At 40.6% G+C, this 12,402-nt stretch overlaps 1 protein-coding gene across 1 annotated transcript in view; it reads right to left on the reverse strand.

The window, feature by feature from the left end:
- LDAH (lipid droplet associated hydrolase) overlaps window positions 1-12,402 on the reverse strand; it is a 106,038-nt gene that overhangs the window by 20,979 nt on the left and 72,657 nt on the right. The window contains exon 5 of the mRNA XM_063125218.1: window positions 9,939-10,179. Within this exon, the coding sequence (XP_062981288.1) occupies window positions 9,939-10,179 (241 nt within the window). The remainder of the gene's footprint in view (window positions 1-9,938; window positions 10,180-12,402) is intronic.

Raw genomic sequence — 12,402 nt, forward strand, 5'->3', positions numbered from 1 at the left:
GAACCTGGGCGGAACGTTAATAATAGTGTGGTGGCGTGATCACTAAGCTGCTATCTGAAATGCACAGCCATCTCTAAGTAAGTTCCACTGAAATAAGCTAAATGTATGTAAATGTATTGTGCCTGAGGTACCGAGGTATTAGTTATCTCATAGTGTGGAGCATTTAATTAATTTTCACAATGCTCCACGATCTCTTAATGCCACAAAAGTGACTTATTTCTGCACTAAAAATATATTGCTGCTGGGTACATGAAATTAGCAGAAAGTTAAACTATGCATTAAAGAATCATGGAAAAACTACAATGATATACATAATGCTTTATAATTAATGCACACACAAAAACACCTGGCAAAACTTACATTTCTCGCCCCCCTTTTCTTGTTAGGCTTCAGTTAGATACATAATTAAATGAAAAATAAATAAAAGGGACCTATGTTGCAAATATGATTTTCAAAAATTATATGCTCCAAGATAGTTTTTCAGATTTTTTTTTTAATCTTCTGCTACCATCACTTTTAGTAATGGTAGCAACAATAGTGCCACTATATGATTATTATTTTTAATCAACTACTGAAAAAAGTTTTCTCTTGATAAATCGTTCCATACAAATGTCACTTTAAAAGTACTTAAAATCTTATCTGAACACTTGCAGTGTTTAAAAAGCTCTGAACTAGAAAGGTTAACATCCACCCAACATTGTTTCATTCTAGACAAAGCTATCTGCACTTGAAGTATAGGAGTACCAATACATATCACAAAACTAGCATATTGAACATGGGCTGAACAAATCCACACAGAGCTGTCTATGTGATGAAGCAATCACCTATTTGTCCTGTCCTGTGTTCAACACTTCATTTATTCTTCATTTGCTATAGCTATACAATCAAAAGCGTTGCCAAATGTACATTCAGCAGAAGCACATTAGGAACACAGAAAGCTGCCCTATAAAGTCAGACCATTATGCCATTTGGAATTGAACCTGGGATATTTTATATGCTCTACTACTGAGCAGCAGTCCTGCCCTTAAGTACACATTGAATGCGGATCGCACAGGGGTTGGATAGAAAGCAGGTGCAGTTTGTAAGGTATTCACAGTGGCCTGGTTCAGACAACACACTAAACCATGCTGCTTAACCAAAAAATGGGTAAGGGAATCCTTAACCATTTTGAGGTTAAGCAGCATGGTTTAGCATGTTGTCTGAACCAAGTCAGTATTTGCTTCCATGTGGCAAACAAAAAGGGGACCCTACATTACACTGTGCATTGCCAACTATTCTGTGCATACACAAAGGGATGACTTGCACAGACATAAAAGAGATTCTCTTTCAACCTATTTCTTCTCTTTTTTCCGATCTTTAATCTCCCATTTCAACCAACTCCCAAGTCCTTGGTAATGACTATTTTTATGCTCACAGATTTTCATAGCCCCAATTTTTAATTCACCAATGTTCATTTAACACATTAAGTTGGAAACTTTCCAGAAAATGAGTACAGTTGTAGCAACTTAACTCACTGTATGCCCGGTTTACCCAGTAATTATACCATTCCAAGGGCGTTAGAGTTATTACTTTTATTATTTATTTATATAGCACCATCAATGTACATGGTGCTGTACAGAGTGCCACACAATAGTAATATTTGAATGATTTACAATTAAAAACATCCCAAGTGCACATTTGTGGACTGTCTCATGATTCTCTTCTTCCTTATATATATAACACCATAATTAAAACCATATAACCACAAGTTCTGATTCCTGCTTTAACTTAGCATACAACACACCCTTCGTCTTGATGCTAGTGATAGGCAACCCTGTGGTCTATGTACAACCACTTGCCACACCAATAACTCATGTCTTGTACTGAACCAATGAAACTTTTAAGCCTTAACTAATCTCTTAACTCCTGGCTTCATTGGATGACAAAACTGACAGAAGCATACAAGCTTTCAAAGTCCCTAGCCTCAATCCAAGAAAAGCAGTGTCCTGGCTTTCAGCCTCACCCAAGGGTGAAAAGTGAAAGATGTAGGGACAGTAGTACAAGGGACTGTGTCCCTCATTCCTATACTCTTTCCAATACTGGCCTATCGAGTTGCTAACTACTAGGTTTCCTTTATACCAGTAGTTAAACTCTTCTTAATATAAATTAGGAAGGAAGGATGTTTTTCCACTCCATTTTTAATAACAATTTCAAATGTTGTTTCCCAAGATAAGATTTTTTTTTCAGTCCTTTCCACCATTTCCAAGTATCATAAAATAAACCATCTCCATTACTCCCCTGGTCAATAAACAGGTTAAGCAAACAAGGAAATTCCTCAAGAGAAGCCACAGATTCAAGATTGCAAAGAAGGACCACATTTAGGCTATTCAGAGGGAGGTGTTTTTTGTGGGGTTTTTTTGCTTACTGTGCTTATCTATATCTTCACTGTCATCCAGACATTAACCTCTGACCTACAAGCCTGACTCTCTCAAAAAAAAAAACCTTGCAATGTTTACCCATTATGTAATGTCTGTGCTTTTGTGGAAATTTTACAGAAACAAATGGAGGAAGTTTGCCAGTCAAGCTCGTGGACAATAAATCCTGTGCTGTACAGATGCAGACCCCTCTGCCCTCACCTTAAAACCCCTACTTACATGTTCACTGGAAAATTTTCACTGGAAAATTCAGACAGTAAAATTTTAAAACTCAACAACAACAACAACAACACCCACTTACCATTGTGTTAAAACATGATGCAAAGTAAGTATATTGCACCCTCTCATTTTTGGGTACTTGTTCTTAAAATCATTTCTACTGCTTCTATAATCGGGGGGGGGGGGGGAATCTAAGTCTTGCATTTGGACGAAGATGTTTTTGGACAAAGTTAATAAGTTCCAATATTTTTCAAAGGGAAAAATCTTAGGGATCACACCCGTATCATAAGATAAATAAAACTGGAATGTTGGAGGGAGGGTTTACATGATATTTTCCATTATGCCTAAACTTTGTGAAGATTACAGAGACCACTGAAGAACAGGACATGTGTTCAATCTATACAGCTAGCTTTCCAGCTCAATACTCAGGTACAGAGGTATCCCACACACATGTCTTTTTTCACACTTCCCACAATTTCTGTAGTGTGTCCCTTATCAGAAACGACAGTGCCCCTGTAGGAATATGGAAGTGGAGACGATGGAGCATATCCTTCTGTCCTGTAGCTTTTATAATCAGGCCCATCATCTTATGAACACCCCGTTGTTGAGTAAACTGTCCAGAAGTTCAGACAAATTTATGTTAAGTTTCTGTTGGAAGATAAGTCCTCAAAAGTAACTTTGTCTGTTGCTAAATTTCTTACAGTGGCGGCCAGGATTAGAGCTCTCTGTATATTAGATGAAAGTTGACAATAGCTCTAACTGTCTGATGTTTCATGTTTGATTCTTGTTTTTTTATAGATCTATGGATCACAATAAAGATGTATGGTATTTCTGTAGTGAGCTATAGCAACATGGAGGTCTGCCTTGTCACTTGCCCTCCAGTCCTACCTCATGAACCTGTTTTAGTTTCCCCCTACATTTGCCTTCGTCACAAGATATACAAGTATACTGCAGAACTTACATTAAAGTTCTGTAAGATTTAAAACATAGAGAAAACTCCCAATAATTCTTAAAAATATGAAAAATAGATATTGATGCTGTAATATATACTTTTTCTGTTCCTTCTTTCATGGCAGCTTGGCAGATATTTTGTTATAAATGCAATGATTAGTTTACCGTGCATATTATTGTTGTTGGCCAAAAAGCCTGTTAATCCAGCTACCTCCCCATATCATTCCATTTTCATGGTTTGTCTGGTTTTAACACTTCAAAAATGCTTTAAATGTGCATCTTATAAAACCTGTTAGTTTTTGTTGTCTCATTCTCTTGGATTTCTCTTCCCTATTTTTCTACTACTACCATTACTGTGGTGATATACTGTAGGTGAATAGTACTTATTACTACAGTATCATTATTTTTGTTGTTGTTAATGCATGCAGTAAAAGAAAGTACAGCACACCTAGATTCTGACACACTAAGTCACAGTGGTTAAGTATTTTGAGCTAAACATTATGGCTAAACATGTCATGTGAACTCACTACCACAGGAAGTGGTGATGGCTACCAATCTGGATGGCTTTAAACGGGGGTTGGATAAGTTCCTGGAAGCAAAGGCTATCATTGGCTACTAGCCCTGATGGTTGTGTGCTATCTCCAGTATTCGAGGCAATAAGATTATGTGCACCAGTTGCTGGGGAACATGGGTGGGAGGGTGCTGTTGCATCATGTTATGCTTGTTCATCCCTGGCTGATGGCTGGTTGGCCACTGTGTGAACAGAGGGTTGGACTAGATGGACCCTTGGTCTGATCCAGCATCAGGGCACTTCTTAAGTTCTTATGACTTAGCATGTCATGTGAACCATTCCTAACCATGGTGGCTACTTAACCACGGTTTAAACACACTCACTAACCATTTGCTGCAAAAAGGTTAGCAGCCTAACCATGGCTTAAACGTGATGTCTGAACAGGCCCATTAAGATAAAAGAAGAAGATCTGTATCTGCTGGCCTGTTACCTTTACCAGTCAATGTCTTAATGGACGACAACATAGCAAAAATACAAGGTAAGTTAGCTGGTAAAAAGAAAGCCGTTAAGAAAAAGGTCGCTTTATCTGCTGCCTTCGCTACTGAAACTGGAGTAACAATTCTGTCTAATCTTTTTGTACCATGTCTGATATAAGGTATCCACATTAATGATTTGAACTCTAAAGAGCTTCACATACTCTATTTCAGTAATCCTTCTAACAATCCTGAAAGAATCATAGAATCATAGAATAGCAGAGTTGGAAGGGGCCTACAAGGCCATCGAGTCCAACCCCCTGCTCAATGCAGGAATCCACCCTAAAGCATCCCTGACAGATGGCTGTCCAGCTGCCTCTTGAATGCCTCTAGTGTAGGAGAGCCCACAACCTCCCTAGGTAGCTGATTCCATTGTCGCACTGCTCTAACAGTCAGGAAGTTTTTCCTGATGTCCAGCCGGAATCTGGCTTCCTTTAACTTGAGCCCGTTATTCCGTGTCCTGCACTCTGGGAGGATCAAGAAGAGATCCTGGCCCTCCTCTGTGTGACAACCTTTTAAGTATTTGAAGAGTGCTATCATGTCTCCCCTCAATCTTCTCTTCTCCAGGCTAAACATGCCCAGTTCTTTCAGTCTCTCTTCATAGGGCTTTGTTTCTAGACCTCTGATCATCCTGGTTGCCCTCTTCTGAACACGCTCCAGCTTGTCTGCATCCTTCTTGAATTGTAGAGCCCAGAACTGGACGCAATACTCTAGATGAGGCCTAACCAGGGCCGAATAGAGAGGAACCAGTACCTCACGTGATTTGGAAGCTATACTTCTATTAATGCAGCCCCAAATAGCATTTGCCTTTCTTGCAGCCGTATCGCACTGTTGGCTCATATTCAGCTTGTGATCTACAACAATTCCAAGATCTTTCTCGTTTGTAGTATTGCTGAGCCAAGTGTCCCCCATCTTGTAACTGTGCATTTGGTTTCTATTCCCTAAATGTAGAACTTGGCATTTATCCCTATTAAATTTCATTCTGTTGTTTTCAGCCCAGCACTCCAGCCTATCAAGATCACTTTGAAGTTTGTTTCTGTCTTCCAGGGTATTAGCTATCCCACCCAATTTTGTGTCATCTGCAAATTTGATCAGCGTTCCCTGCACCTCCTCGTCCAAATCATTAATAAAAATGTTGAAGAGCACTGGGCCCAGGACTGAGCCCTGCGGCACCCCACTCGTTGCCTCTCCCCAGTTTGAGAAGGTTCCATTGATAAGTACTCTTTGAGTCCGATTCTGTAGCCAACTGTGGATCCACCTAATAGTTGTTCCATCTAGCCCACTTTTAGCTAGTTTGTTAATCAGAATGTCATGTGGATGCAGTTCATCGGGCCCTGGAGATTTGAACTCATTCACGGAAATTAGAAAGATCAGTATTATTTACAACATACTGCAGCAAGGGGCAGGGGCAGAGAAAATTGTGACTTCCCGAAAGCCATCATGTGGATTTCTGAAAAGGTGAAATTTGAACATGGGATTTACTGACTATAAACAAGTAATATGACAGTGAAAAGCTCAAAAATACTTAGAAACACTGGACTACCATGCTGCAGTTGCTACTAATATTGCTAAATGTATAAATATATAAATATTAGCACTAAAAACTTGCTAATTGCCATACAGAACACAAACACAGCCAGTGAAAGAGCACAATGTAAGAAAATATATAGATTCCATATGGCTTTGAAAACAATCATTTCAATGTGAATATATTCTGGATAAGCACTTAGGTACGTAATAAGGACGACAGTGACTGTCTACTCACACAGCAGAGAAGTTGTTGAGTCTTCTCATGTACATTGGAAGCAAAATTTGTGTTAACTACAACACAACCAGGGTTTTGCTCCAGGCCTTTCTCCTTCTTAATGGTGCTTTGCTTTTTGGCCTTGGTGGAAACAGGGCTAGGCACTTAGGTCTTGTTATAATTAAGTTTTCTAAATCTCATTTCCTTTTTAGAGGAGAGAAAACATATTGTTGTGAGTAAGCTCCGGACGTGGTAACAAGTCCCTGGCAGGTTAGTTTGTTCTAACAAACACATAACTTTTAAGGAAACTTTTGCCATCTTTTCTGCCCTTCATCATGGGTTTTATTGCAATTACAGCAATGAGACAGATGCTAATGCCAAAGGTAACACACATACATTTTTTAATGAGTTGACACAAAGTTCCCGGAGACGAGGAATAAATTCATTTGCTGAGTATTTCTGAACCATATCTAACGGGTTATTACAGGGCAGGAGGACATGTTTGTTCCCATTTTCTTTCATTGCACAAACTCACAGAATAGTGAAGCTGAGTTAGAATAGGCAAGATTGTTGACCAAGATACTGTCAGTTATCGCTAATCTGAAGCATATGCTATGGGGTATGCCACTTCCTAGATTACTTACCTATACGGGAAGGTCTATGAGCTTGTTACTATATAAAACTCTTTCTCTCTCAAAGTCTTAATGTTTGTGGGCATTTCCTTTGAACTCAGTCAACCACAATGATTCATTTCCAAAGAAGGCCACTCATTGAAATCAACGAGTACTTAATTTTATTTAAAGGCAGCTAGTAAAGTACAGCCAAATAAAACTAGTCACTCTCAATATGGACTAATTACATAAACAGATTTTGGAATATGTCAGAGAGGACCAAATCCCCAAATGGTGTAATATTACTAGAGTCAACGATCTTCTTCACTGAATTGCACCAGCTAAGCTTCCAGTGCTTCATCCAAATATTATAAGGTTCTCGCTCCTTGGGTCTGAAATCATTCTCCTAGTCAGAACAAAGCAATTTCTGCCCTTTGTTTTGGATCCCTTGTGCTTAAACTGGTCTGGTTTGTTTTGTTATCACCAGGTTGTCAATCCATGCATGGTTGTCAATGCCCAAGCAGTAGCCTGTGGGCCAGGTACAGTTCCCAAAGAATCTTTATTTGGCCCTCCCTAACATACGAATCAAGGTGTGGGGGAAAAGAAACCGCTCACAGTTTCATTTGAGCAATAAGTCTGCATGTATAATTAAATTCATGACCAATCTGCCCTTTGAAGGGGTCCTTCCAGAAGCACGTTTGTTCTTCCACCAGCCCAATCAATGACACATGTGGTCCATACCTTGCAGATTCTTTACCAATTTCATTATAAAAACTGTAGGGTCAGCTTTTCCCAGTATCCATACTATTGACGGGATAATATAGCACCTCTGGAGAATACAGACATTGGCCATGCCTACCCCTCATATGAAGCTCCTTGCCTTTGGTGAACAGCATGTTTACATTTGGTTTGCAATAGGAAAGGTAACAACAGACAACCAAAGATAAAATAAAACTGCTTCCACACCTATAAGTTAGATAGAGCCATAGCTAGTGCAGGTAAGGCAAACGTTTGCCCCAAGAGTTGCATGCCGGTGGTGGGAATGGGTGGGGCCCTCCCAACAGACCTCTCTCACGTGCTCACTCACATACATGCACACAAGCACATACACGTGTATGCACAAACTCACCCTTCCCCCCATCTTTGCACGTGGGGATGGGGAGGTTTAAACCTTCCCACCCAGCACAATGGTATTTCATCCTGCAGCTTTCATCCTGCAGCCTCCCCAATGCCCAGGTGATTCACACTGGAAACAGCCAATGAACTCCTCAGCTGTTTCCAGCGCTAATCAGCTGGGATGTGGGAAGAGGGATGATAAGAAGTTATCTTAGCAGCACCGAACACGTTTATTGCTGCTAAGCAACACATTGAAATGAAAAATAATCAGTATAACACACGTAGTAAAGATATGAAAAATAAAACATAAAGGAACTTTCTTAGGGAGGTATCCAATTGATGTCCCTCTCTTGACAGAAAGCAGTTTGATGCACTGGAGGCTTATATCTATGGATGGGGGAATTTTGGCAATTCTCTCTCCCCCCTGTGCCATTTTCTATGCTGTTCTATAGGATCCCGTTACCTTCTGGAGTAGATTGCAGGGGACTTGCCAAAAACTGCCCCCTCCCTAATCCACTGACTGAACCCTCTGTTGCATCAAAGAACCTTTTAGCAACTGCAAGATACCAATTGGATACAACCCTGAAGATTTACAAAAGTAAATAAAAACTCTAATACAGTTTTTTAGATGCATTCCACATCTTCCTCAAAGTTCCTATTTCATCACTATTCCTATAAAAAACCCAACCTTTTCTCTTATGGCAAATTTCCCCAAATCCTCTAGCTAGTCATACATTTCTAAAATGGTAGTGGCTCAGATTTCTAATTACATATATCAATCTGCTCAACTACAAAACAAAGGCTCTGGACAGCCAGGCCTGTTGTTGTATGGACAAAAATCTGTGATTAACCAAAATATTAACTCTAAGAACTCAGAATCTGCATTAACTGATTCTAATGAATTTCCATGGTGCTGCTGCATAGTACTGGGAATACTGTAGTAGTACATTGGATCATATAGATGGCCCAATGCACAAGTGCAACCTGGAAACAATGTTCACATGATCATGGGAGGGGAAAATAAACCACAGAGGCTTATTTCCCCCACTGCATGTGCTGATCATGTGCCCGGGGGAGGGATTTGCATAATTACTCCTGCTGGGTTGTACAAACCCGACACAGGTGGCTTGTTACCATAACTAACAACCTGCCCCAGAACGCTACAGCAACCCATGGTTTCTGGGTGGCTTGTTAACTTTGCTGGGTTCGTACAATGTGGCAAGCTGTGCTGGCAAAGTAATTATGCAAATCCCCTGGCACATAAGTGGCACGTACGACAGGGGAAATGAGACACTGGCTTATCTCCCCCTCTGTGATAATGCAGATCCAGTCACTGTGTATGTATGAAGCCACAGAAGTTGGCTTTGGCCACTAAGGATAGTCTCTAAGATCCCCCTTATCAGGTAGGCTGCATTTCTAAAGGCTCTCACTGTTCTCATGGCCACATTGCATTATAAGGGAACTTGACAGTCAGAACTACTATTAAAAGTACTCAAAACGTTTAAAAACATTTTTTTGTTGTTTATTCATTCAGTCGCTTCCGACTCTTCATGACTTCATGGACCAGCCCACGCCAGAGCTTTCTGTCGGCCGTCGCCACCCCTAGCTCCCCCAAGGTCGAGTTCGTCACCTCCAGAGTATCATCCACCCATCTTTGTTGATCTTTAGAACATCAGATTCGTCGTTCACCACCAGCACCGTATCACTAAATTACTGCCAACATAGCGTAAAATAACATTTTAAAGGAGTAATTTCTTAAAATTGCCTAGCCATCAAAGCATTACGTTAGGCAGGAATATTTGGGGAAAGAGAGAAATATTATATCCGGATTTTACTCACCAACACAGTTCATGTTAAGCATATCTACAGCAGTGTTGAATACAGATTCATCAAGGTGTTTAACTGCTCGTAATACAAGGCGTACGAAGAACTTTTTAGCTGCTTCTGGGAGACACATCATCAGGTATATAGGTATGTATAGAGCGTAACGGAGATGACAGAGCAGGGGTGTTGCAGTTTTGCCGTTTGGGGACTGAGCTAAGTGCTCTATTGTAGGGAACAGCAGCACACTGCGGAGAACCTGAAAAGCCATGAAAGGGAAAATTCTGTAATGCAGAGAAAACATTTTCTTAATAAAATTCATATCATTTGACTAGTCCTCTCTCTATAGCAAGTTGCATAATTCCTGGGAAACGAATCTAATCTAATTACTAAAGGCTGCAATCTTATACACACTTAGCTGGGAGTAAACACATCAGATTCATTGGAGCTTACTCCTGACTAGACATGTATAAAGTTGAGTTATAAAGCATTTAAAAGTCTTCCACGGCCTCCTCTCCACACAGTAATGGTCCAATTCTTCAGGGTGCTCCAATCATAAGAGCCAGCTGTTCATAGTGTACTTTAAGTTCTTAAAAAACAAGCCCTTCTTCATTCCCCCCACCCCAGAACTACATAAGAAATATATTTGCTTGCAAAGTAATCCACCCTTCTGTTCTCTCCATAAAAAACTATAGTGCAATCTTATGCCCGTCTACTGAGAAATAAATTCAATGTGCCTTACTCCCAGTTCAGTATGTATAGAAATGCAGCCCATGAATTGAATCCAACCCTCATGTAATGTTAATTTGTTTATTACATTTCTATACCATTCAGTAACAAAGCTCTTTGAGTGGTTCGCAACATGATAAAATGTAATACAAAACTTTTAATGTGCAAAAACATAATGCAGTTTGAAACAGTTCAAAACAATTAACAATAACATTACAATAGCCCAATAAAAACTTACATTAATAGAAACGACATTTTCTCTTCTCCCCCCATGCACCCCCCAAATCTGCTTCGGAGAGTCCCCCAAATCTCCAGAGTAGTCTTGGGGAGACACAAGGGGAGAAGGGGAAAACCTTTCCACCAGCTGTGCTCTTCTGTTGGCAGAATGACACAATTGGATACAACTCTTAGAATTGCATGCACCTCTGCACCTTGTGATTCAGGCATAGGTGTGCATATACCTCTTGCACATGGGTGCAGAAATGCAGGTCTTCCTCTGAATTCCTCCCCTGTTTTACTAAACTCCTCTTGACTGAATAAGCTAAATCTCAAATCCCAGTTGACCTAGTGGCTCACTAGACGGGAAATATTTATAGAAGAAAATGCAACGTGCTTTTCGTTTACTTAAACAGAATTTTCAATGTGTTCATTGAAAAGTACGTTTGTTGTGTTTTACTAATCCCAACACATTTCACTCTCTGATATGTTAGGCACCACCCCTTATCTTTCATTTTTCACTCCTAGTATCTCAAGATATGAACCTCAGGAGACCTGGCAATCCTAGAAAGTGGCTTGCCAATGACTACTTGAGATTCCTTCCAACCTTAGTGGCAGGGAAGCCCCCCGCAAGTTATATCCTTCTTGTGCTTTTTCAGTATGATGAGGAGCTCACCTAAAGGGGCCCACAATTTGGCTGATTTCATCCCCAGGGTGTGGGAGGGAGGGAACCCATTGCAGGTTCTCCCATGCAACCTGACTTTCCCAACTTATCAGAGCAATGTGGGCCAGACATGCTGCACTAAGTGCCCCTAAGAAGCCACTGATGACTTAAAGGCTGAAGTGAGATATCCTGTCTCAACGCTCACACCCTATGCCACTAAAGTTTATGAGGTGTCGCTTTTTCTTTCTTTCTGGCATGGTGCTTTCTGAATGATTCCGACACCCATTGAGATAATAGTTCTTCACTTCTTCGCTAACCCACATTTTGAATACCCCACACACTCACCCCAGGATCTCCGCTTGAGATAGGGCAAACATTTTCTGTCAGGATGCTCAACCATGTGAGCATCCTTGCTCCAATTTTTAAGCAGAATAGCTTCCACCTTGGGGGAAAGGGACAGAGTAGAAGTGGGACCCAGCAAGGCCCACCTAGCTTCTTTTCCTGGGGAAAACAATGCTCCAGCCATCTTTTCCAACTGGAAGTGATGGAATCTAAACTAAAAGCTCCATCATCCCATGCAGGAAAGGATGCTCAGAATGCTATTTCCAGCTGGAGCTTCATGGGACTTTATTATTTATTTATTTATTCTACCAAAAAAATGGCACGCAAGACAGATTGTAGTCCAACCCACAATTCCTTGGTGGGAATGCTACCAGTTCCCCCTTTGCCCAAAGTGACCAAGGAGAGGCAAAAGCCAAAGGAGGGCTAGCACTTTCACCCTGAGTGTAAGTCAAATGCTGAGAGAGCCACCTCAAGCCTTTTCAGCCATTTGGCTCTTAACGCTCAAGGGGCACAAATGCCTTTACAGGGTGA

Source organism: Elgaria multicarinata, chromosome 4 (genome assembly GCF_023053635.1).
Source record: "Elgaria multicarinata webbii isolate HBS135686 ecotype San Diego chromosome 4, rElgMul1.1.pri, whole genome shotgun sequence".
NCBI classification, from domain to species: Eukaryota; Metazoa; Chordata; class Lepidosauria; order Squamata; family Anguidae; genus Elgaria; species Elgaria multicarinata.